Source organism: Mangifera indica, chromosome 14 (assembly GCF_011075055.1).
Source record: "Mangifera indica cultivar Alphonso chromosome 14, CATAS_Mindica_2.1, whole genome shotgun sequence".
NCBI classification, from domain to species: domain Eukaryota; kingdom Viridiplantae; phylum Streptophyta; class Magnoliopsida; order Sapindales; family Anacardiaceae; genus Mangifera; species Mangifera indica.
Genome location: NC_058150.1, coordinates 22,848 through 49,181, shown reverse-complemented (window position 1 = coordinate 49,181; position 26,334 = coordinate 22,848). Strand labels below are relative to the sequence as shown.

The window sequence follows — 26,334 nt, the reverse complement described above, 5'->3', positions numbered from 1 at the left end:
CAAAAAGTGAATTAATCGAGAAGATAGAAGCCGCAAGAAATGGCTAATTCTCTTTCTCAAACTCAGAAGTGATGGGCTCGTATGCCTCCTCATCCCCACCCTTTTTAGTTTCTTCTTTCAACTACGTTGCTGCCTTCAACAGTTCTAACCCTAAGCTGCCTCTCAAAACCAACATAACATATTTTCCTTCTTTCAGGCCTCCAAACTATTGTCATCTCAAGTTCCCAAGTGTGAAGAAGACCAATGCTACACTAGATGAGAAAGACCAAGTTGATCCTTACCCACTGCTTGTTCAAGAACAGCAGCAACCAGACTCAGTAAATTCATCTTCTTTTATATTTGATTATGTTAAAAATCCATTTTTTTCTGCTAAAGCTTATATATAAGATATTTGTTACTTTAAATTTTCTTGATCAGAATTCAAAAGGAAAAAGGAAACAGCTATACTTGTGTGGTTGATTAAATATTATTTATTATCTCAATTTATTTACCTGTTAATTCAACTTATGTAGGTGGGGAGTTTAGTTTTTGGTGTGAATTATTTTGTTTATTTTATGGTTTAGGAAGTAGAGGAGAGTTTGAAAGTGCTTAAAAAAGCAGCAAAAACTAGGAAGGTTTCAGTAGAAGAGATTCTGTCTGCCCTATCTGTTATGGAGAAGGCAAAACTTGATCCTTCTGGGTTTTTGGAGACACTTGGTGGTACAGAGTCTCCTGGCAGAACTTGGATGTTGATCTTCACTGCCGAAGTTCGTATATTTGCGTTGCTTCCTCTTATGTGATTATATATGTATATAACTTTGAGTTTTCTCATTGTGTTAAAATTCTTCTTGTTATCATTTATAATATATTGCAGAAGCAATTGAAGGGTGGTCGCTACTTTCCTCTTACAGCCGTTCAGAGGTTTGACGCTGCTGTAAGCATTTCTTTCCTTTTTAACTGATTCACATTTCAAAATTAATTCTTTGGTGAGGGAGTAATATAAACTGATCTTTGCCTAAAAGTGTGGACTGCTTGTTAATTTAGGATATCAAAAGTGAGATTGCATTCTTATAACATGTACAAGGTTTGAAGATGGGCTTATAGAGAATTATATAAATAGTCTTGTGTCAGTGTGTGATATTGTGATATATCCTCTGGTCATTTAATTGCAGATGCTCATGCAGACTTACATTCTAGTAATTAAACTTGTTTTACCATTTGTAATTTTCCTATGACTTTAGATTTTCTTGCGGAATTACTAATAACTACGTATTACTAATATCATCAATCAAGTAAGAAAGTAATCAGTCCTACTTTCAAATGCTATCAGGGAAAGAGGATTGAGAATGGAGTGTATCTCGGTCCAATTGGATGCTTAACATTTGAAGGCAGATTTTCTTGGAAGAAGAGAATGCTAGCCTTCGTTTTTGAATCTATTCGTTTCCAAATTGGGAATTTGAAACCCCTAGAGATCAGTTTGGGCCAAAAAAATGACAGAGAGCCGTGCAACAAGGACCCTTTCTTTATTTGGTTTTACATTGATGAGGAAATAGCAGTTGCCAGAGGCAGAAGTGGGGGGACTGCATTTTGGTGTCGGTGTCGCTTTGTCACTACCTCTTATTCTTTTTGAATTTATGGTCAGATTCTATCACGGATGATATGTATTCATATTTTTACATGTATATCTATACATGCTTGTACATATCAGGTTAACCGGACAATTGAAACTGTTCTCTTTGTCAAATGTTATCTGCTTCACTGGAAAGTAAATGCTGCTGAGTACTAAGGTTCATACACTACAAAGTGGTGGAGTGGGTTTATCATAGCCATTCCATTACAATGGTTTTACCGTTTTAAAGGAACAGAAATAGTGATATTAACTGATTCTACATATTCATTTTGTGAAAATTTTAGAACTCCTGCCGAAGACATCTTGAAATAATTGGAGATTCATAAATTTAGGGGAAAGATGTTAGTAGCTACTTAGTGTTAAGACAACGGATTCCAAGCCATAGCCACAGGCTCAATTTACTGCATAATATCTGTTCAAATCAACAGAATCCTCTTGCAAGCTCCAAGCAATATCAATGTTTGACAACGAATATGATGAGCCAATTTCTCTACATTGTTATTCCTTATATACTTTGGACATTGTTAGGTGATCGAATTTTTTGAAGGTTATTGGTTGCATGAGTCATGCTTCTTCCTTGGTGCAGGTATTACGCACATGACACTTTTCTTTCCTTTCTACTGCGCCGAAGTTTCAGTAAGGATTATGATTGATGATGATTTGATCTTTCAGGGCATTTGTTCCCCTTAAGGGTGTGCACAGTCTGGTTTGGTGTGGTTTGAGAGATCTTTTAAACTAAATTAAAAAAAAAACGGTTTGAAAAATTTTCAAATCAAATCAAACCATTTCAAACTTTCAACTAAACTAAACCGAATTGAAAAAATACAGTTTAGTTTGGTTTGGATTATGGTTTGAACTATACTTATTAGTATTATACGATATACGATACATATCGTATCTTATAATATGATATGATACAGATAGAAAACGATACATATCATAAAGTTTTTTGAATTAATATGATACAGTAAACGTATTATATGATATATTACATATCTTATGATATGATACATATTTCTTATACGAATTGATACACTTTTTTAAGAGAAAATGAATGCAACAAGGGTGAATATAAAAAATTTCAAAATATTAAAAGGTGTTTGTGTTGTTTTTCAAAATAATGATGTCTCAATTTAATATTTTATTAGTAATTTATTATTTTAATTTTTAAAAGGTATATCATACAATATAATATACGATATGATAAATTAAGTTTTTGATATATTAGATAATACACAATTCGACTATTATAGTTCGAATATTTTAAAATCAATTATATATATATATATATATATAAAATTTAATAAAATTAATATAATTAGAGTTTTCTAAAACATAATATACATGTGTAAAATAAATATAAAATATATACACTATATATGTACAGAAAATAATAAAATAAATATAAAAAATAAATTATACATTTAATTATTTATTAGAAAATTTTGTCAAACATAATATATATATATATATATATATATATATATATATATATATATATATATATATATATATATATATATAGTTTACGGTTTTGTCCAGTTTAAAAATTACTCAAACTACAATCTAAATTGAACAAAAGATTTGAAAAATTTTAACCCAAACTAAACTATTTTATAAATTAAACAAAACCAAATTATTATTTTTAAATGATTCAGTTTGGTTTTATAATTTGAATTGAATTATATACACCTTTAGTTCCTCTAAAAGTGTCACGTTCCTGGACAGGTTTAACCGTATAATCATCATTCCTGCTTACTCATTAGAGAAATTTCCATTTTGCTTCGTGTGCAATCTTAGGCTGTTTATCAGGAAAGCAGGGAACATTGAAGCAGCAAATTCACTGGCAGTATAATCTTTCATAGGATAAAATTTTGAAAAAGACAACGTATATGAATCGGGACATAAGTGGATTGACTTTTCATAGCCCAAATATGACTAGTATATACATAAATTGTCATATCGGTGTTTCTGTTGTTTAGTTTTGTGTCAAACAGTAAGAGGGGGAATATTTCTGGGGGAAGGAATGTTTTTTTTGACCTTTAACACTTACCAAAAGAACTGTTTTTTGACCTTTAAAAATGATCCAGCACGTGCAGAATAGTAAAATTACATTGCATTGAGCAGTTTGATTGAAAATAATCCAAATACAGATTTCATGACCAAAAGACCCCTGTAAAAATGCCAAACTAACATTGAATACACATTGGGTTGGGCGGACTCTAATCACACCTACTGGTACTGGAATTTCTCCTTTCCCTTCCCCTCAACCTTCGAACTCAACAGCGTCTCAACCCCATGCTCTGACTCTGTCCGGTATTTTCTCCAGAAGATGATCTGCCCCCAAATTTCTCAAACCTGACATACTATACAAACATATAGACGCACACATATCACCTGAAACAACAATAATATTTACAAAATTAAAAAAAAAAAAAACCCCAATGACAGAAGTCGATCTGTCAAAGAAAGTCGCTGATAGGTACCTGAAGCGTGAAGTGCTCGGTGAAGGTACATACGGTGTCGTTTACAAAGCTATTGATACTAAGGTAAAGCCAATGTAAACTCTACCGTTTAGTTCCGATCATATTATGTGTTTTTTTCTCCTTATTTTTCTCTGTTTGGTCGGTGATAAGATTTAGCTAATGAAGAGAATTGGGTATTTCATGATGATTATATTTTCAAATTTTTAAATTTGTAATTGCTTAGTTTTAGTTAAATTGTGGTTACGGTTATTTAGAAATGCAAATAGGGTGCTATAGGTTTAGTTGCTTCGGTTTATAAACAGAAATGATTATAAGAAAAATATAAAAAGATTGAATTTATTTGTTAGAATGTTATGTTCAGAAAGTTAAGCGGCTCAAGGGTTTTTGTTGTTTCTTTTGTTGTCTTTGTCATGGGCAAGGAGGCTTTTTGATGACACTTATTTGAGTGTGAAGGCCTTATTCGATTGATTAATCTAAGTATCATAATTAGAATTTAGTTCTTGAAGTTGCCTTTTTTTTTTCTTTTGCGGTGAATTATTTGAATTTTGGAAGAACTTTATGAATGTTTTAACTTAGTATGGACACTTGAATGTTTTGGGAATAGGTGGTTGAAAGGGTAGAGAAAAGGTTGAATGAGTTGAAGGACTTTTTTCTTAGTTTTTTCCCCTCTAAGGGTGATAGTGATGGACTTATTTTGTCTCTGGCAGTATTGCCAATTTCATCTATTTTTCCTTCTCTTTTAAAATATTCTTGTTACAAGTGCCTAGAAAGATTGAGAAGTTAATGACAAAGCTTTCGTGGGAAGGGCATGCTTGTGGAGAAATGAATAATTTAGGTAAATGATGGTTGATTTGGTGCACTTAAAAGTTGGGCTAGTTTAGGGCTCAGCATCTTGGTGGAAGGGATTCAGATTTATGGTGATTGGTTGAAGTGCTGCGGGATATGGTTCACTCTTTTGATTTCACTTTGGTTGTGGTTTCAGTTCAGAGGTATTCCTCTTTCTTCATTCTCTCTGATTGGGAAGCTGCAGTCCTAGTTGTTGGTCTGTTTATTTGATATTCCTTGATTTAGTGGACTGCTTGTCACCACTGTATTTGAAACATTGTGGTCTATTTAATGAAATGTAGTTTGTTTCTTTTAAAAAATAAAATAGAAATAGAAATAAACAGATGACTAAGGAATATTATTATCTGTTCATTGTTGAATGCTAAGTAACATCTACAAATAATATCTATGATTTTTTTTTCTTTTACAATTTTATTGCCATTTCTTCAATTAATCTTTTTTCTTAGTGAAAATTGAATGGTTTTTGAAAAGAATGTGTTTGGTGTTTGCAGACAGGACAGACAGTTGCAATCAAGAAAATTCGGCTTGGCAAGCAAAAGGAGGGAGTGAATTTTACAGCACTGAGAGAAATAAAGCTGCTAAAAGAACTAAAAGATCCAAACATAATTGAGTTAATTGACGCATTCCCTCACAAGGGAAACTTGCATCTTGTGTTTGAATTCATGGAGACTGACCTGGAAACGGTTATTCGCAACACCAATATATTTCTTTCACCAGCTGACATAAAATCTTACATGCAGATGACTTTGAAAGGACTTGCTTTTTGCCACAAGAAATGGGTTTTGCACAGGTCCTTTTCTTTTTGTACCTGGTTGGTAAAACCAATGCATTTCAGAATTGATCTTAAATGTATCCTTCTTGTGCTTGACAGGGATATGAAGCCAAATAATCTGTTGATAGGACCCAATGGACAGCTTAAACTTGCTGATTTTGGTTTAGCACGCATCTTTGGGAGCCCAGATCGCAGGTTTACTCACCAGGTATGCTTCTTCTTCTAAAATTTCCTGCTGGTCCTTGCTATTGTTGCACCTTGTTTGAGTTAACAGTCCTAGCTGTTTAGTCCAAACCACATGATCTTTGAACTGTTAAAGGGAGTTTTTCATATTATTTGTGGATGAGAAATGGTGGCAGTGAATAATATGAGGTATATGTTCTTAGTTTTTTGTTCTGTAGATAGTAACAAGTGTCTGAGGATTTCCCCCCTTCTTTTATTTTCCTTTTTCACATAGATTTGCTACTGACCATGCTTATTTATATTGGCTGTTTGCATTGTATTTGACTAATATGTTTATCGTTATTGATTTACAAGTCTATGATGGAATTTCAATTTGATGAGTGAGAGTTTTTGTTTTTTGAGTGGATAGTGTTTAAGTTTTTATTTCTGAAATTGATAGAGTATTACTATGTTTTTTTTTTTTTTTTTTTCCATTTTACAACTTTTAGGTGAATGGAGCTGTAATAGTAGAAATTTAGCTGAGCTGATGGCTTTTATCATTTATGTATAGGTGTTTGCTCGATGGTACAGATCACCTGAGCTGTTGTTTGGGGCCAAACAGTATGGTGCTGGGGTTGATGTCTGGGCGGCAGGCTGTATATTTGCTGAACTTCTCAACCGACGACCATTTCTGCAGGTAAAAGTGATTTTATTTTGGTATGATCATAGAATCTTCTGACCTATGCTTATGTGATTTTGATACTGAAGGAGTTGCTTGATGGTTGTTTGAATCCTTCTGACATTCCTGATTGTGTTTCGTTGTTATGTGTATCTAAATGTGATATGGTGATTTCATTCTTAGCTTTCTGATATTCTTCCAATTTTCCACACATATCAGTAGCTAAGAGCTACCATGGTAGCATGTTAATTATGTGGAACTAAGTCATTTATCGCATTCTAACTGTATGATGCTTCATTCTAATTTTGTTTTCAAAAGTTCAGTTGTCAAACTAAAAATACCTGAATTTTGAGATTAATTGAATTGTAAAGTATGAATTGATTTTGAACATGGGATTTGATAAAAATGAATTGGTCTTAAACTGAATTTCACTTTTATCATACTTACCAAATCACTGTTACAGTTGATGGCAAATTTGATCCTATTTTAGTGTGACTAGTAAAAGCCTTACCACTTCTTATCGAGGCATTGAGTCTCACACCCCTTATTTATTTATGTCAAAAGAAAACAGGTTAATTTTAATTTCGTTTAACTGTATGTCTTATTTTATCTGATCATTTTTGTAACATTGAAAAGGGCACAAGTGACATTGATCAACTAGGAAAGATCTTTGCTGCTTTGGGGACTGCAACACCTTCTCAGTGGCCTGATTTAGCATACCTTCCTGATTATGTGGAATACCAGTATGTTGCTGGCCCCCCTTTGCGTTCATTATTTCCAACAGCTAGTGATGATGCACTAGATTTGTTATTGAAGATGTTAACTTACGACCCGAAAGCTAGAATTTCAGCACAGCAGGCATTAGAGCACAGGTGTGCATAACTGTTCAATTGTTCTTTTTTGTGTCACTGTTAGATTTGGTTCTCAGCTCTGGTTTCCAATCTAGGTACTTCTCTTCTGCACCACTGCCTACAGAACCACGCAAACTTCCTAGACCTGCCTCTAAGCGGGTGTCTAAAGCTTCAGATTTTAACCCTCAGGAGGGTCCTACTGTCTTATCACCACCAAGAAAGTCAAGGAGAGTGATGCCAGAACGTGAAGGATTTGAAGGAAATGCTCATCGGCTTGATAAGATTGAGGAGCATGCAGGTGAAGTGAAACAGGCAGATGGTGACATTGCTGGCAGGAATGAAAAAGTGCCGATGTCAATAGATTTCTCAATCTTTGCATCGAAACCCCCAAGTAGGCCTACAATTAACAGGTATAGGATTATCTTCAGCATCATGAATTCATAATGTTTTTCTTGAAACATGCTTAAGGTGGATTAGATGTGCAAGAAAAGTGTTACCTTCTTAGGATGTAGCTTTAAACCTTGTACTTATATTTTTATTTATTTTTTACCACACAATCCTTGTGGGCTCGAATAGAAAGTAAAATATATGCCCCTAAGGTTGATCCTTTCACCTTTTGCTTCAACGTACTTTATACATTTCATTGTCATTTGATTCATTTTCTCATTTTTTTTGCAGTGCTGACAGATTTCATTTGAAAAGGAAACTAGATCTTGAATTCCAACACCCAGAATAAGGAAGAAAAACCAAATTAATGTTGTCTTTACCCAGGTTTTTTATGATCAAGGGATTTATTATTGCTCACCACTCATTTAGGAGGTATGCAATGATTCTGAAGTTTGTTATATTTATTTGGCAGTCACCAGCCTGTTCTCCTCTGTATGCAAGGACTTTTTCGGCTGTTTTTTGGCTTGAGATCTTTAAGAGGAATCAGTTCTTGTTGAAGTTGAAATTCATTCTTTTATGAGATTGAAATGGGGGCTCAAAAATAATTGTAAAGAGATAAAAAGAAAAAGAAAAAGAAAAAGAATTGTTACTCCACTTTCCAATTGATCCTGTGTACTAGCCCATGTAGGGCCAAATTTTAAGGCGTTAAATTTATGATTCTTAATGAAATTTGACACTTGAAGACAGTTGAAATTGTGTTTGTGAGCACATTCAGTTCTATATAAAGCAGAATATTATCTACTAATTCTACCTTGTATTTCTGTGGGGGGTGATATGCTGAAGCTAAACCCGCTTTCTTACTAAATAACGTGTTGTTATTGGATAAGAGATACCTGTTTGAGATGAAAATTAGATTTGAAATGTGTAATGCTGTTGGTATAAGAGATAGTCATTTGAGATGAAAATTTAGATTTGAAATGTGTATTGTTGTGCATAATTTATTTATTATGACACTTAGTAAAAAAGTTTGAACTGAAAGAAACTGATCTCCAAGGTGTCTTATTGAATGTTTGGTACTGAATCCAGAAGCAGAAACATCAGATATTTGAATCAGAGCTGATCTTAAAGAAGACTTTTCATGTTTCCCCTCCATAATTCCTTCACGAAACCAAACACTGTAACATCTTGATACAATGATATTGTCTGTTTAGTTTAAAATGCGTCGTTATAGTTTAAGAATTGGTAAATTATTTGATCAATCAACAATTATTATTGCTAAATTATATGGTATGAAAATGTCCTTCATGTGTTATCGATATGGAGTTGGTCCATGTGAGTTATACATACCTCTTTTTAATGAATGTAAATGATTGAATCATCAAGAGTACGGTAAAACTATGCAATAAGAAACTACTTCCATTTTTATGAAAAAAAAAAGGTCTAAATAAAATAATTTAAATTCTATATTTTATATATATATTTGGTATACGTGTGTGTGTGAGAAATATTATTGTTGAGGCTATGTTGAAAGACAAGGGTTATTAATTGTAATTTTGCGTGTTGTAAAATTTAATGAATTCGAAGGATTATATTCTTATTATGTTATAATTTCTTTTTTTTTTTTTTTTTGTACAAATTTACTTATCAGCTTCATGTCTTACCCCTGTCATTAATATCTCACTCGAACTTAGTCCAATCCGAACTCGCAGTTAATCCAGCCTTAAGTCTGAGGTGTTGCATGTCAGGTTTGACAACTCATTGTATATTAGAACACAACAATTTAGCAGACAAAGCTAAATTTGTCATACAAGTAATCTAACTCAACAACATCTGCTTCCCATCCCAGACAGACCAATCATACAGAGCAAATAATATATAGATGTGTCGACAATTCAACTTCAGGACACTGTATTAACAGGGATTACAGAGTCGTAGACTCTTTCTGTAGCTTTTCTGGCCTGAACAAGAATGAGAAGACAATAACCACAAGTAGAAACAAATATGTGCTGGGAGCATAAAAATCGTAACCTGTACATTGCAAAAAAAATTTACATAACCTACCTCTTGCTCCCAGTTCGTACGAATAGTAATAATTGCAAGAGATGACACCTGTACCACGAATAGTAATAATTTACATAACCTACCTCTTGCTCCCAAACCCCCTGCACAGCAGTATATATGCAATATACACTGTGTTACAAAGTTATTACACAGTTGCAATTAAGTGAAAACAGAAAAATGAAAAAAATGATCCTGTTAAAGAAAAGAATGTCCTAGGATCATTTACCTTGCCGCCGATGTGGAGAACAAAGGCTAGCACAACAGCAGAAGGATCCCCACCAAGTAATACGATCCAAGATTAACATATGCACCAATCTTCTGCCATCCACATCCTCTAGCATTGCCTGATCCATTGCAACCAAGTTGATTATATAGTAGCAGTATATAATGATTAATTCTTTTCATGAGGAGCAAAAAGCTGAGACGCAATAAGAACCTGAAAGAACACACTGCAGTCCATCTAAAAAGTTTGACACAGCTAGAATAGGCATCATGGAGGACGTATATTTAACTACTTCTATTTCATTGCTATAAGCATAACCCCGGATATTGCGTATCAAAAAGCATGACTGATCCAACCAAAATGCCCACAATAATGGCCATGACTAGGACAACACATACTGCTAAACGTGCAGCTTCTGCATTTCCTGCTCCTAATTCATTCGAGACCCGAGTGCTGTAATTACAAACATCAACACATTGATTGGCTCTATTTGATCACCTTCAAGTGTTTATTAAATTCACTACTAAGGAACAGTTAATTTGATAAAAATTCAGAACAAAAACATGTGATTCCTTAATTTGCAACTCACCTCACAGCACCACTAAGTCCGAAGGGGACCATCCAAATTGTTGCAGCTGTATTAAGGCTGGAAAATGCAAAATTTTGGTCAGCAAAACAATATACCAACATACACCATTGTTTCAAAAGCAGTAACAAATTGCGTGATTGTTCAAAGACAAGCAAACAAGTTTGGAAAGTTTTAACAAAACTATCAGTCTGTAGCAATAAAAACTAACCTTATGGAAAGTACTGAAGTTTCTAATTCTGGATTAGGAAGAAGACCAGAGAGGAGAACCATTAGTTCGAATGACCACATCTCCAAGCTTCAAAGTAAACAACTAAATTAAAATCGTACACAAAGTGATTCTAATAGCATACAATTCTGATTCTTGTTTGTTTTTCAATAAACAGTCAGATAGATCAAGGAGAAGAAACAGCCTAGTTACCAGATCATAACAGCTGAAGGAATAGCAAGTCTGACAAAATTGAGAATATTGTGCAAGGCCTCCATTGAAAATCCTGTCCAATTTTTCACGCATGAAGAAGAAAATCTGACATAAATTGCCAAAAGTATCACATTTATCCCGTAGGAGATTGAATTTGCCAAGGCAGCTCCTCGACTTCTAAGACCAGATTTGAACACCAAAATCCAACATACAGGTATGTGTAGCAAAGTAGTAATTCCAGAGCTTAGCATCATTGGAAATACAATATTCTGTGTTTGCAAGAATCGAAGAAGACATTGAAGAATAGCATTTGCGAAAAGGCTAGGGATCATGAAACGAGCATATAACCCTGCTTCTTCTGATATATCAACATCTTGGTGGGCAGGAATAAGAATGGATCTTGTGTTTGCCCAAATAAAAAAGAGTGGAATGCTAACATGGAAAAGAACAAACATGGCTCTCTGCATGCGTATTCTAAGCATAGAATTCTGCTTCGCTCCATATGACTGCCCACACTGTGTCTCTAAAACAAAGAGGAACTGAAAAAAATAGAGTCTTATTCGGTCAATCAAGATATGTAATCATTGATTTTATATATAGAAATCTTTTACATGAGTACCAGTGGTCCGCTCTCTTGACTGTTAATATTTTACCTCACGATTTTTACCAAATTGTCTTACTATATAAACTTACCTGCCTTAATTAAGTAACTTGTTCAACAATAAGAGCAATGGAAGGCCTCAACACGTTGGTGATAAAATGCAGGAGTGGAATCAGGAATTTCTATTCCAGGGACCATAACGTGAAATAAGCAGGACAACCAACATGTAACAAATTCATTGATAAATGACCAAAGTTTAATTTAATTTTAGCTTGCCAAAAATCTAGCTTGCACGCCTTCACACCCTGATGAGTTTTTCCCACCTATGATGGTTTAGCTTTTTATAGGATTTGTATGCTATGGATTAATACCATATTCTTTTAAACATATGAATTGGATTAAATTGCATTAAAGTGTACTAATCTGAATCATTTTAACAGTTGTTGGAGTGATTAGTATAAACTTTTCTCTAAGGCAATGTACATGAATCCTGTCCTGTGTCTAGAAGCTAGAGTGGGGATCATTTTAAGCCATCTGTTAACAACAAAACATGATAAACATAAGACTTTATCACTCCTAAGATAACTCGTATCCACAAAGTTAATGCAGGGTGGAGAAATGACTATAATCACAGGCTCACTGCATATGCAATGCAAGAACATATCAATTTTATTAAACAACGATTGCAGAAAACACATCAATATTATTGATTTAGATGCAAAATGATTAACAAAGCTGAAACATATATGTAAAATTAATAAACCAAGCCCCACTCACCAACAAGCTAAAACCAGTCACAGATGCAAAAGATGTGGCCATGGAAGCACCAGAGAGTGGCAACTCACCAAGGTGACCCACAAACATCACCGATATCATCTGCAAACAATACTGTAACAAGCTAACAGAGATCAAAGGCCCTGCTAGCCATAGCTGCTTTTTCACTTTTTCAAAAATAACCTTCTGCTTTTCGGTGCAAGTTGGATTGTTTAAGGTTTCTTGAGATATTTCAATCAATGGAGAATTTAGTGATGGCTTTCGGTCGTATCTCTCTATATTCTTCCTGCAGACAGAAACCAGACAAAGAATAGAAGAGTTCCCCAGCAGTGACTTGGTTTCAAATGTAAACTTTTTTTTATGAAAAGATTGTTTGTCCCTTGCGATTAATTGTGAGGCCTTGCCACATCTATTTTGGACTTGACACTGTAGATTAATTTGACGTCAAAATCCTGATAACCTCACAATAATTCTTTCAAGAACAATCATTTGCACTGGAAGCTTGGTTTATTATAAAAATATGAATCTCTCTCCAAATTATATGACTGGTGCAGTAGCTTGTCGCTACTTGCAGAGTTCACACATGATCCTCACAATATTGCTACCGAGGATTTTTTGCTTCAGACAATCCTAACATTCCTAGTTTAATATAATTATTTATGATTTTAATTTTAGATTTTATAATTTAAAATTTATTTTGATAGATTAAAAAATTTATAATTTATTTAATTAGTTATTATATTAGCATTCTTAAGTGATGTGAGAGCGTCAATTGAGGCCTGAGGAAGAGATTGAACTGAATTTGAAAAAAGTTTTGATAATTATTTAATTGTGTATGTGTATTCTGTACCGAGAACAATTTAGCGGTTTTAGTTGAACAGGGCTTTTCATGAACAATGACATTCAGGCTACTTTCCGACTTTTGGGTAGAATCTACCCAATGATGCCATGATCAAACAACACCCCACTGTTTTTTTGTGTACGAGCCAAGAATGTTGCAAGTGTGACTGAACACTCGCTGCTTGTGTTTCAAGCACAAATCAAAACCCACGTCTAGCTCAAGGTATAAATTGGGTCAGAGTAAGCCTTAAATTTATGACCAATTGGGCTTCGTACCGGTCTCATTTTTATCTTGTCGCACATGGAGTAAATTTGGTTTATATGGGCCTTAGGTATAGGTCCGACTGGACTTTCCCTTTTCTTTAACTGAATTTTAATTAAAAAATATAATAGAATGGGATAATAATACTAAAATATTACTGCGTTACAAGGGGCTAAAGGACGATCCGAATCTCACTTGCCTTCACTCCCAAACTGAATCTTTAGATTCATCAAAAATAATATTGAGCTCAATCCTGTGAAGCTCATTCATCAATCATTTATACAGAGCTGAATAATATTTTATGTATTAACAAATGAGTATTCAATGTTGACTGTGAATGAAAGTTTTTGAATTATAAATATAATAATTACTCACATAATAACAAATAAGTTCAGACTGAAATATATATTGATTTAAGTCATAATAACAAATATAATACTTTATAGTTTGACCATTATTAAGATATTGATTTAAGTCAAAGTACGTCTTGATAGATTAAAGAGCTCACTGACTATTTAACCAGTCTAAACTTAATATCCTCAAGTGATATGAGATATATATATAAACCTTAAATGGTGAATAAATTTTGCCATGCCAGCTTTAAGGAATCCCCTCAAGATTTTAGCCCTAATGATTGTGCATGTGTCAAAAGCTTAAAATTAGAAGTATAACGCAAGCAACAACCTCATTAATGATATCAATCATGATTGTTGTTAACAAACTTTAGTTGGCTCGTTCCTATCAAAGTTTTAATCTATGGCAGGCCGGCAATTTATTGTCATCATAAAGAACTAACACGAACATCAAGTTAATGTATAGACGAAAGGATGATTGCCAATTGCCAAGAGTAAAGTCAATTGCATAAGTCCCTTTCAAGTCACTTTCAAGTGTTTGGAGTTAACTCTAAGCAAATACTATATATGATCGCATGTCCCTTTCTATATCAAAATGAAGCTGGCAGTGAGTTCTGAGAAAATTAAGATGACATATAGCTCGATATTTGCAAGAAGCTTTAGCAGGAGTGAGAAGAAGTTGGGATATGGAGCTACTGGAAGTTTGCTTATGGCATTCAGCATCTGGATTGTGTTCAAGCATTATTTGTGTCAAGTTTCAGTTTGTAAGTTTCATTTTCAGTTAGTTAGAAGGCTAAAAATGGATCCTATATCATGTAAATAAGTTTTGTGTTCAGTTTGTGATGCAGTGAATTTGCAGAAGATATCAGTAGATGCTAGTCTTGAAATGCCTGTCGTCAGTGATACAAAAATCTCAGGGTATTTAGGTATGATGATAGGGAACCTGAAAATGAATAAATTTATGAATTACATTGTCACAATATTCATTTTAGCCACTAAACACATGATATAATTCACCTGTTATTACTGTATTACTGAAGTGCAGAGGGTGAGGCAGAGGAAGTCAAGGCAACATGCAATTTCCTGGAAACAAGATCAGATTATTGCGAGATCACTGGCAACGTAAGAGTTCATGGGAAATCATCCTCTGTCTCTATAGCTTCATTGCAATCAGGCTTTCAAGCTGGCAATTATTCCAGGAAAATAAGGCCTTACTCCAGAAAAGAAAACTCAGCGGCAATGGAGCTTGTTAAGAATTGGTCAGTGAGTTTCCTGACAGGTTATAATAAAACTCATTATTGTGATCTCAATCACAGTGTTCCAGCCATTCTTTTCTCCCTTGGAGGATTTTCAGGAAACCATTTTCATGATTTTAGCGACTTGGTGGTTCCTTTGTATTTTACTACTCAGCAATTTAATGGGGAAGTTCAGTTTCTTGTAACAGATTATAAACCCTGGTGGGTTTCCAAGTTCCGGAAAATACTTGAAAAACTTTCAAGGTATGAAATTATAGACATCGATAAACAAGAGAATGTCCATTGCTTCTCAAGTATGATTATTGGACTGAAATCTCACAAAGAGCTGAGCATTGACCCTTCAAAATCCCCAACTGGAGTATCTATGAAAGATTTCAGAAATTTCCTGAGAAGTACGTATTCGTTGAACCGTAAAACAGCAAACAAAGTGCAAGATAGAGATCAAGATAGAAGGCCTCGGTTATTAATCATATCAAGAAGAAAATCGCGAGCATTTGTGAACCTGGGTAGAATAAGTAAATCAGCAAGAATCTTGGGGTATGAAGTAGCAGTAGCAGAGGCTAAACTTTCAACAGATTTATCAAAATTTGCAGCATTAGTGAATTCTTGTGATGTGTTGATGGGAGTCCATGGAGCTGGACTGACTAACATGGTGTTCCTTCCTGATAACGCTGTTCTGATTCAGATAGTTCCATTGGGAAAGATCGAGCGGCTTGCTAGAGATGACTTTGCAGAGCCTTCAAAAGAAATGAATATAAGATACTTGGAGTATAATATTGGGGTGAAAGAAAGCTCTCTGATAGAAGAATATCCAATTGATCATGTAATTTTTAGAGACCCAATGATGGTTCATAAGCAGGGTTGGGATGCAGTCAAGTCAATATACTTGGAGAGACAGAATGTGAAGTTGGACATGCATAGGTTTAAACCCACATTGTCTAAAGCTTTAGAGCTTCTTCATCATTAATTAGAGCTTTGATTTGCATAAATTTATATCGCTTCATTTTTTCAACTTCTTCAGCTTTTCTTTCTTTCTTTATAAATGAGTAAAGCTAGAAAAATTGTGATAAAGGATTAGGGTGCTAATTACAAGCTAGAAAAAGTTGTAGTCTAATTATATAGTCGGACTTTTTCACCATGGCAGAATAAATGTCCATACAGATGAGATGAGATGAGATGATGATTATAGGATGTCCTTTAGCTCAGAGGATTCTTCCTACATATATCTGGATAATGCAAGTTCTCTTGTAATTTGTTGGAGGAAAAACCCAACACTATATAATCACAATTCAAATTTGAATAGTTAAGCTTCAAGTCGATGTTTACAGGCAAAAATAATTATCTGAAATGTTACTAATAAATTAATAAAAGAGTAAAAGAAATCGTGAAGCATTTAGTACACTCTAATAAAAGAGCACATAGCAAATATGATGCCATGCCAACACAATTAGCGGACAATCACTAAAAGAACAAGCTATACGATAAACCACTACCATCGAATTGAATCAGCATTCATTCGGGTATTGGAAAATAAAAACAGCCCTTAAGTTTATTTGTTAATTAACTCATTTGGGCACGACCGTTCCATCAAAGAATAGTTTAGAGGCGTTCATTTCTCTCAAGCTAGCAAGCACTTTTGCTGCTTCATCTGTAACCTTTTCATATTGTTTTATTATTAACAAGCAACAACGAAGAAAAAGGGTGGGAAGATACTGTGGAGTGGTTGGCTATAACTTTTTTTTATTGTCAACTGCAAAAACATTAATCAAGTAGTATTTGGTAAGATGAGTGAGTCAAGTTTTATTGAGATAATTTAGAGACAAGAATGAGTGAGACTCGTAAGCATGAATGCATATTAACTGAAAAGGCATGAGTCAAGACAGAATAATTTACTGCTAGTGCTTGGTTTAAATTCACAAGTAAACATTTCTTTCAGGTTAATTGAAAACCATACAAAATCTCCGAAAATATCAAAAGCTTTTTTCAATCTGCATTACCTAATGCACATGGCAGTTAGTAAACTGTCTCCTTCATTGTCTTTCCTTTTAATTTTTCTGGTGTGATTTTGATTCACCAACATCACTGAGGAAAGCACCCGGAAATTCCCACAACATCCATAAATCTTATTCATATCCTCATAAAAAAAATTTTACTACATTTTCCAGTTCTAATTAGAGATAATATATGTATCCATCAACCATTAAGAATATAAATGAATATAACAGCAGTTTAATTTAAGCATTAAGAATATATATAAAAATGATTCTGGTTTTAAACTCCACAATAGAAAGCTCCATCCTTGATTAATTAATCAACATAATCTTTTCTCTTTTTGTAAGAAATAAACAACTCCTGTGGATCTTTTTGAGGCATTACTGTACCTTGATTATAGGATGCCATTTGGTACCTAATATTGACTAAACGTGATGCCCAAATTTGTCAAAGATTTTGGTTAGATATTGATCTTTGTGTATAAAATATAGAAAACCAGTTATATAAATTTTGAAGAATATTTTTTTATTATGCCATGACTGAAGCAGGGAGATTGAGATCCAACTCCAAGGATGATACTGTTGCATGATAACAATGAATTTAGCTTTTGTTGCGTTGTCCAAACTACTAAGAGAATACATAACGTTTGAGAATCTATTATTCTAATGTGCACATGTATTCCTTTAAAAGAAACAAAGCTTATTAAAATACAAAGGCCACTTCCTACTCCTGCCTCATCATGCATCCCACAAAAGAGTCTCATTCTATCAAAAAATATAACCAGCTACCAGTTGTCGTGAGCCGTGGTTTAAATTTGCTCAATTTAGCTTGTGTTGCCATGAAATATTGCCAAGAGATTAATGTTTTAATGACGAAACGCCTGAGACAGAGTACAGAATTTTGTTATTTTCATTTCCATTAAAAATTATATTCTATCAGGTTTAGTTGGTCTATGGCTTTCAAAGCTGGAATCCACAGAGGGCGATCCATTTTCAGAATATGAACGAAATTACCAAATTAATTATCATTGAAAGAGATGCTTGTGTCACAAGGCTTCCTATGGGACCATTTCACTATATAAGAAAATCCACCAAAGCTAATTACCAACATCATACGTGGAGAGCAATAATTTCACAAATATTTACACCTCAACCTTCTCTTCACTCACCACTGCACTTGCCACATACAAAATGGTATTTGAATTTTAATCTGCCCTTCAAAATAGAAACATCAACCACAAGTTTTTCTATGGCAAAAAGAGTTTATATGCATAATAATATTCTTGCATGCATAATGGCATTGTAGAAGTAGCCACTTAGTGTTGTCTTCTGTAAACATGATGTACAATTCTATACTTGCAAGAAGCTTTAGTCGGTATGAGCAGAAGAAGTTGAGATATGGAGCATTGTTTAGTTGCTTGCTGATTGTTTTGAGTTTCTGCATTGTGTTTAAGCCTTATTGGGGTCCGCCACCAGTTAGTAAGCATTGTTATTTTGGCTCGATCTTCCTCAGTTAACGTACCAACATATATATTATTTAACTATAATAATGGATGTGTTTTGCAGTAAATTTGCGGGTATCGATGGGGCTGGGTCTGAAGATGTTAATGGCCAAGGACATAAGCAGTTCCAGGAAAATAGCCAGCAGCTCAATATACATCCATGAGAATATAAGCAATATTTCTCAACGTGTAGTTGATGACAATACCAATATTACTTCTCAGCATACTGTTAAGAATGCAAGCAGCACCCAGAATATAGTTGAAGATGTAAGCATTAGTAAAAGCCCTCAGAAAACAGTTGAGAATATCACAAGAAGCTCCCGGCAATTGGTTAAGGATAAGGGAAATTTTCAGCTCATAGCAAAAGGTGAGCTTTGATTATTTTACTTTTTAATTATTTTATATAAAAAATATTATCACTGACTCGTGTCCTTTCTAAAGATCCAGATTTTGTCCCAAAGGAGCCGATCTGCAATTTCACCAGAATGTCAGACTTTTGTGAGATCAACCATGATATATGGATTGATGGAAGTTCCGCTTCTGTATTTATCCCTTCAAATACTCCTCAAACATGGGTTATCAGGCCTTATGCTCGAAAAGGAGACGAAGCCGCTATGAATAGCGTAAGGAAATGGTCAGTTAAGTCAGTGATTGATCCCCAACAACTCCCACAGTGCACCCAAAAACGCAGCGTTCCGGCCATTATTTTCTCCAATGCAGGATATGCAGGAAACCACTTCCATGACTTTTCTGACATCATTATTCCTCTGTATATGTCTTCTAGAATGTTCAACGGAGAAGTCCAATTTCTTATTACAGACAACGGATATTGGTGGATCGACAAGTTCAGCAAGCTACTCAAGAAGCTGTCTAGATACGATATTATAGACATTGATAGAGAAACAGATGTTCATTGCTTTTCAAGAGGGATTATCGGCCTTAAGCGCTTTAACAGTAAAGAGCTGACTATTGACCCTTCTCAGTCAATGAAAGACTTCAGGGAGTTATTAAGAAGTTCATATTCATTACCCAGAACTACAGCAATGAAAATCAAGGATGGTGAAAAGAAAAAGCCTCGGCTTCTGATTATTTCTCGAAAGAGAACAAGATCTTTTACCAATACAGGCAAAATTGCTCGAATGGCTAGAAGATTAGGATACAAAACAATTGTGGCGGAGGCAACGATGAACGTACAGGAATTTGCAGAACTTGTGAATTCTTGTGATGTACTGTTGGGAGTTCATGGAGCTGGGTTGACCAACATTGTTTTTCTTCCTGAAAACGCGGTAGTTATCCAAGTAGTACCCTTAGCGACGGAATGGTTGTCAAGATTTTATTTTGAAGAGCCTTCAAAAGCTATGAATTTGAGGTACTTGGAGTACAAGGCCAGAACAGAAGAAAGCAGTCTAATACAACAATACCCACTGAATCATCAAGTCCTAAAAGACCCCTCCTCCATCCGGAAACAAGGATGGGAAGCATTTAAGTCAGTCTACTTAGACAAACAAAATATACAGCTTGATTTGAAACGGTTCAGAGGTACTCTGTTAAAAGCCCGTGAGCTTTTGTCTCTCTAGATATACATATATTTTTCAATAGTAAACCAATTTCAAAAAATATCAATTGCTCAATCCATCATACTTCTCCTTAGTTTCTGTTAGGACTCATGTTTTGGTGGGAATTGAGCAGTTATGAAACATGTATGATTTGTAGAGGGAGTTACGAAAGGAGCAAACATAAAAAGGAGAGTGGAGAAGGAGGGAAAGGAGAAGAAAGTGGGTTTTATGTGAGTCTTTGGTTGATTGATGGAAAAAGTCTAGCCTCTCGGAAGGTTAACAAATTAAGAAAAGTTCTAGCCTCTCGAATAGCAAAAATTAGAGAGCACCGACTTCTCAAATAGCCAAGTTTCTATCAAAATTCTTCTACCATTTTCAGATTTTATTTGTAAGTTAGTCTGTGTATCTGCCTTTTAATCTTTTTATTGATCAATGAAAAATATCTTTTGAGTGAGATTTTCAGTCCATTATCTTGCTTATTTATGAATTTGTGCTCAAACAATTCCTAACAGTTTCGGAAGGTTAACAAATTAAGAAAAGTTCTAGCCTCTCGAATAGCAAAAATTAGAGAGCACCGACTTCTCAAATAGCCAAGTTTCTATCAAAATTCTTCTACCATTTTCAGATTTTATTTGTAAGTTGGTCTGTGTATCTGCCTTTTAATCTTTTTATTGATCAATGAAAAATATCTTTTGAGTGAGATTTTCAGTCCATTATCTTGCTTATTTATGAATTTGTGCTCAAACAATTCCTAACAGTTTCGGAAGGTTAACAATTAAGAAAAGTTCTAGCCTCTCAGAATAGCAAAAATTAGAGAGCACCGACTTCTCAAATAGCCAAGTTTCTATCAAAATTCTTCTACCATTTTCAGATTTTATTTGTAAGTTGGTCTGTGTATCTGCCTTTTAATCTTTTTATTGATCAATGAAAAATATCTTTTGAGTGAGATTTTCAGTCCATTATCTTGCTTATTTATGAATTTGTGCTCAAACAATTCCTAACAGTTTCTAATTAGAAAATAACTATACCGTGTATAAATAAACTTAGGATTTTAATAACTGACGATCGAGGGGTATTTAATTGAGCGAGTCAGTCGATGCATGCTTTGCATTTTTTGCCATAAAAAATTAGGGGTTTCAGTTCATAATGCACACTGCTCCCAGCAATTAATAAACCTGTATACCGTATATCTATCGATTTCCATATTTGGTATCTGAAGTACAAATTTTGTAACAAAGAACATAGACGAGTTTGCAACTTCCTGAAAACATGATACTTTTGCGAAACCAACCTGACACAAGGAATCAAGCAAGTAATGCATTTGTATTCATTCCGCCATCATAGGTAAAACAGGCATCTCGGTTGACATTTGATGATCGATTATCTGGCCTTATGCTCGAAAACCAGAAGAGGTGGCAATTACCCGCCTTAGGTAACGTTTATTTTGTGAAGTAATGGATCCCCTAAAACTCCCAGAATATGCTAAAAGCCATACTGTTCCCACCATTGCATTCTCCAATGGAGGATATATGCAGGAAACTAATTTAATTTCATGACTTGATTGACATCTTCACAACTCTGAGAATATAAGTGCCTAACAATTCAGCCAACAAAGAGTCTTGGTAGATTGAGGAAGTTCAATATGTGTTGTGAAGAAGCTGTGTAGATATATATGACATGTCATCATTGACCAAGAAAAGGGGTGTTGAATCAGAGAGGGAGTATCGCCTTGCCTTAAAGGCAGAGAGCATTGATCCTTCAAATTAAGTATTTATTCTTGTTGGAGATGTGTACACGTGCCTTAGTCTGCAGAACTAGTCTTTAGGAATGTTTTATTTGTTGCTTGATTTTAGGACACCAATAAAAAACGTTGCCTATGTTTAGGAGTTTGTTATGATGTAGTTGTTTATGCTTAGAAGTCATGTGAACGTGGTTGTTATGTTTATCTCTATATATTCAGTAATGAAAGAAGTCATGAAATAGTTCTCTTTGATATATCACTATATAAACTACAAATTGGTATCAGAGCTTTGTCTTGAGGGACTTGTAAGATTGAGTGATACAATCACAAACTTTTATAATGGAGGCCGATAACCAATCATCTTTCAATCATGTTGCTCCACCAGTTTTTGATGGACAAAATTATCAAGCATGGGCTATAAAGTTGACAGTCTACCTCGAGGCACTAGATCTTTGGGAGGCTGTAGAAGAAGATTATGACATTCCACTGCAACCAGCAAATCCAACGGCGGCACAAATGAAGAATCATAAGGAGAGAAAGACAAGGAAGTCAAAGGCCAAAGCATGTCTTTTATTTGCCGTTTCAAGCACCATATTCACCAGGATCATGAACTTGGAATCAGCTAAAGACATATGAGACTACCTCAAAAAGGAGTACCAGGGCAATGAAAGAACCAAGAACATGCAAGTGCTCAACTTGATCAGAGAATTCGAGATGGTAAAGATGAAGGGGTCAGAAACGATTAAAGACTACTTTGACAAGCTACTGGGCATTGTTAACAAAGTAAGGCTGCTGGGTAAGGACTTTTCTGATGAGAGAATTGTTCAAAAAATTCTTGTTACTTTGCCTGAAAAATATGAGTCCAAAATTTCTTCTTTGGAGGAGTCTAAAGATCTGTCAAGCATATCCTTGGCAGAGTTAGTTAATGCTTTGTAGGCTCAAGAGCAAAGAAGAATGATGAGAAAGGAAGAAACTGTGGAGGGTGCTTTTAAAGCCAAATCAGAAAGTTTTGGAGGAGGCAAAGATAAGAAATGCAAGGAGAAGAAGAAGAGCAACCAGTCTAGCAATGACAAAAAAAATGTTGCAAGTTCACCCTGCCCACATTGCAAGAAGTCGAACCATATGCCAAACAAGTGTTGGTGGAGGCCTGATATCAAGTGCAGAAAGTGCGACAATATGGGACATATAGAGAAAGTCTGCAAAATGCAACAACCTGAAGTAGCAAAAGTGTCCACAGAACAACAAGAGGAAGAACAACTCTTTGTGGCAACATGTTACGCCACAAACAACAGCTCAAGTGATTCCTGGTTAATAGATAGCGGCTGTACCAACCACATGACCAACGATCAAGTGCTTTTCACTGAGATTGATAAGACTCTTATTTCCAAAGTAAAAATTGGAAATGGTGAGTTTATCTCAGTCAAGGGAAAAGGAACAGTGGCTATTGAAAGCATAACAAGTTTAAAGCATATTACTGATGTCTTATATGTGCCTGACGTTGATCAAAATTTGCTTAGTGTTGGACAGCTAGTTGAAAAAGGCTTCAAAGTCATTTTTGAAGACAAGTGGTGCTTAATCAAGGATGCAAAGGGCAAAGACATGTTCAAAGTGAAGATGAGAGCCAAGAGTTTTGCCTTGAATTTGTTAGAGAATGAGCAAGCAACACTTGCAAGTCATGTAAACAACGCAGAATTATGGCACAAAAAACTTGGGCACTTTCACCATGCTGGACTTCTATACATGCAGAAAAACAACTTTGTGAAAGGTGTACCGTTGTTGGAAGATAAGCTATCAGATTGTGTGGCTTGTCAATATGAAAAGCAAGTTAGAAAACCATTTCCTCAAACAGCCTGGAGAGCATCATGCAAGCTGCAACTTGTACACACCGATGTTGGAGGACCTCAGACAACTCTATCCTTAAATGGTAGTAAATATTATATTGTCTTTATAGATGATTATACCAGATTTTGCTGGATTTATTTTCTTAAATCCAAATCTGAGGTTGCTAATGTATTTTGGAAGTTTAAAACTTGGGTGGAGAATCAAAGTAATTACAGGTTGCGCACAGTAAGGTCAGACAATGGAAAAGAATATGCAAATGAAACTTTTGATAAGTTTTGTGAGGAAGCAGGTATTGAGCACCAGCTAATAGCACCTTACACTCCACAACAGAATGATGTGAGTGAGAGAAAAAATCGGAACGTCATGGAGATGGCAAGGTGCATGCTTTATGAAAAGAAGTTACCAAAGAATCTTTGGGCAGAAGCCACAAGTACTGCAATTTTCCTATTAAACAAACTGACAATTAAAACTGTGCAAGGAAAAACACTGTTTGAAGCTTGGTTCGGCTACAAACCAGATTTACAAAATCTGAAAATTTTTGGTTGTCTCTCTTTTTCTTATGTGCCATAAGTGAAACGAGACAAACTTGATAAGAAGACAGAAACAGGTATTTTTATTGGATATAGCAGCACTTTTAAAGCTTACAGAATTTTCCAACCACAAAATGGAAAAATTATTGTAAGCCGAGATACCAAGTTTATGGAAGACAAACAATGGAGTTGGGAATAATCATCAGAAAAGCAGCTGCCAGTAAACTCACAGTACCTTGATGACAATGAAGATGATAACCTAGTTCGTGACACAAGATCTTTATCTAATATCTATGAAAGAAGCAATGTTGCTGTGTTTGAACCTGCAGAATTTAAAGAAGCTGAAAAGGATGACAAATGGATTGAAGCCATGAGAGAGGAGCTTCGTATGATTGAGAAGAATGGCACTTGGGAATTGGTAGACAGACTTGAAAATAGAAAAATCATTGGAGTGAAATGGGTTTACAAAACCAAATTCAATGCTGATGGTTCTGTGAACAAACACAAAGCCAGATTAGTCGTGAAGGGGTACAATCAAGTTTATGGGGTAGATTTTTCAGAAACTTTCTCTCCTGTTACACGCTTGGACACTATCAGGATGTTGTTAGCCTTGGCTGCACAAAAAGGTTGGAGACTTTACCACTTAGATGTAAAATCAGCCTTTTTGAATGGTTATCTTCAAGAAGAAATCTATGTTGAGCAGCCAAAGGGATTTCTCGTTAAGGGAAAGGAGGAGAAAGTTTATAGATTGAGAAAGGCTTTATATGGCCTTAAGCAGGCTCCCAAGGCCTGGTACAACAAAGTTGACGATTATCTTCAAAGCCTTAGATTTATTGAATGTCCAAGTGAAGCTACTTTATATGTGAAGAAATCAGATATTAACTTAATTATAGTGTCTGTTTATGTTGATGACATGCTTGTTACAGGAAGCAATGAGAAGCTAGTGGATGAATTTAAAGCTGAGATGTTCAAAGCCTTTGAGATGACTGATCTCGGTTTATTGACTTATTTTCTTGGCATGGAGGTGAAGCAAAGTGATAATGGAGTATTCATATGTCAAAAGAAGTTTGCAAAGGAAATTCTGAAGAAATTTCATATGGAAGATTGCAAAGACATCAGCACACCAATGAATCAAAAGGAGAAGTTTAGCAAAGAAGATAGAGCTGAAAAAGTTGATGAAGTGCTATATAGGAGTTTAATTGGTTGCTTGATGTATCTAACAGCCACAAGACCAGACATAATGTTCGCAGTAAGTTTGCTGTCAAGGTTTATGAATTGTGCTAGTGAAGTGCATTTTGTAGCTGCTAAAAGTATTTTAAGATATGTCAAAGGCACAACAGATTATGACATTAAGTATTCTTGTCGTCATGAGTTCCAGCTCCAAGGATTTTCTGACAGTGATTGGGCAGGTTCTGTTGAGGACATGAGAAGCACAACTGGTTTTTGTTTCAGTTTTGGTTCAGGTATCTTCTCATGGAGTTCAAAAAAACAAGACGTGGTTGCTCAAAGTACAACAGAGGCAGAATTTATTGCAGCTAATGCTACAGTGAACCAAACAATTTGGATTAGGAAAATGTAATACCTTCAGGTATGTTTCAGGGGTATTTATGTCTTTTGACTCTATTTAGAGATATTTCCCATTTTAAGTACATATATTTGTTTTACATGTATATATGTGTTTATATATATATATATATATATATATATATATATATATATATATATATATATAAATATACCTAAAGAAAAAGAAAAAAAAAAAAGAAAAGAAAAGAAAAGAAAAGGAAAAAGACAAAGAGAAAAAGAGAAAGAGATAAGACTTTATATATAAAGAGAAAGAGAAAACTTTTCCATCATTTTTCCGTCCATATTCCAGCAGCCACTTCATGCCTTTTCTTTGCTTTCTTGAAGCCAAAGGAAGAAATTGAAGAGATATTGGAAGATAGAATAAAAAAAAAAAAAAGAGAAACACCTTGGAAGCTTTGGTAATCAAAGATCTCCTT

The 26,334-nt window shown here is 34.7% G+C and overlaps 4 protein-coding genes and 1 pseudogene across 6 annotated transcripts; 4 read left to right on the top strand and 1 right to left on the bottom strand.

Moving 5' to 3' along the window:
* LOC123195643 lies at positions 1–1,723 on the top strand. The gene is made up of 4 exons (XM_044609463.1): positions 1–317; positions 564–746; positions 854–913; positions 1,310–1,723. The coding sequence occupies exons 1-4, from the start codon at positions 72–74 to the stop codon at positions 1,607–1,609; spliced, it is 789 nt and encodes a 262-aa protein (XP_044465398.1). The 5' UTR covers positions 1–71; the 3' UTR covers positions 1,610–1,723.
* Positions 1,724–3,812: 2,089 nt separating this feature from the next.
* On the top strand, positions 3,813–8,597 carry LOC123197010 (cyclin-dependent kinase D-3-like). 2 transcript variants are annotated; one of them, XM_044611185.1, is made up of 8 exons: positions 3,813–4,158; positions 5,433–5,731; positions 5,813–5,921; positions 6,447–6,572; positions 7,191–7,426; positions 7,501–7,815; positions 8,084–8,176; positions 8,265–8,597. In XM_044611185.1, the coding sequence occupies exons 1-7, from the start codon at positions 4,054–4,056 to the stop codon at positions 8,139–8,141; spliced, it is 1,248 nt and encodes a 415-aa protein (XP_044467120.1). In that variant the 5' UTR covers positions 3,813–4,053; the 3' UTR covers positions 8,142–8,176; positions 8,265–8,597. The 2 variants fall into 2 exon arrangements, with proteins under 2 accessions (XP_044467120.1, XP_044467119.1); XM_044611184.1 differs by having other exon boundaries at positions 8,084–8,597.
* Positions 8,598–9,650: 1,053 nt separating this feature from the next.
* On the bottom strand, positions 9,651–12,947 carry LOC123196492 (annotated as a pseudogene).
* Positions 12,948–14,400: 1,453 nt separating this feature from the next.
* LOC123196096 (beta-1,2-xylosyltransferase XYXT1-like) lies at positions 14,401–16,181 on the top strand. Of its 2 annotated transcripts, none has more exons than XM_044609977.1 (3): positions 14,401–14,677; positions 14,762–14,839; positions 14,959–16,181. In XM_044609977.1, exons 1-3 carry the CDS (start codon positions 14,509–14,511, stop codon positions 16,134–16,136), a joined length of 1,425 nt encoding a protein of 474 aa, XP_044465912.1. In that variant the 5' UTR covers positions 14,401–14,508; the 3' UTR covers positions 16,137–16,181. The 2 variants fall into 2 exon arrangements, with proteins under 2 accessions (XP_044465912.1, XP_044465911.1); XM_044609976.1 differs by having other exon boundaries at positions 14,750–14,839.
* A 2,165-nt stretch (positions 16,182–18,346) lies between these two features.
* On the top strand, positions 18,347–20,690 carry LOC123196944 (alpha-1,3-arabinosyltransferase XAT2-like). The gene is made up of 3 exons (XM_044611099.1): positions 18,347–18,639; positions 18,727–19,029; positions 19,104–20,690. Exons 1-3 carry the CDS (start codon positions 18,498–18,500, stop codon positions 20,237–20,239), a joined length of 1,581 nt encoding a protein of 526 aa, XP_044467034.1. The 5' UTR covers positions 18,347–18,497; the 3' UTR covers positions 20,240–20,690.
* The last annotated feature ends 5,644 nt before the right edge of the window (positions 20,691–26,334 follow it).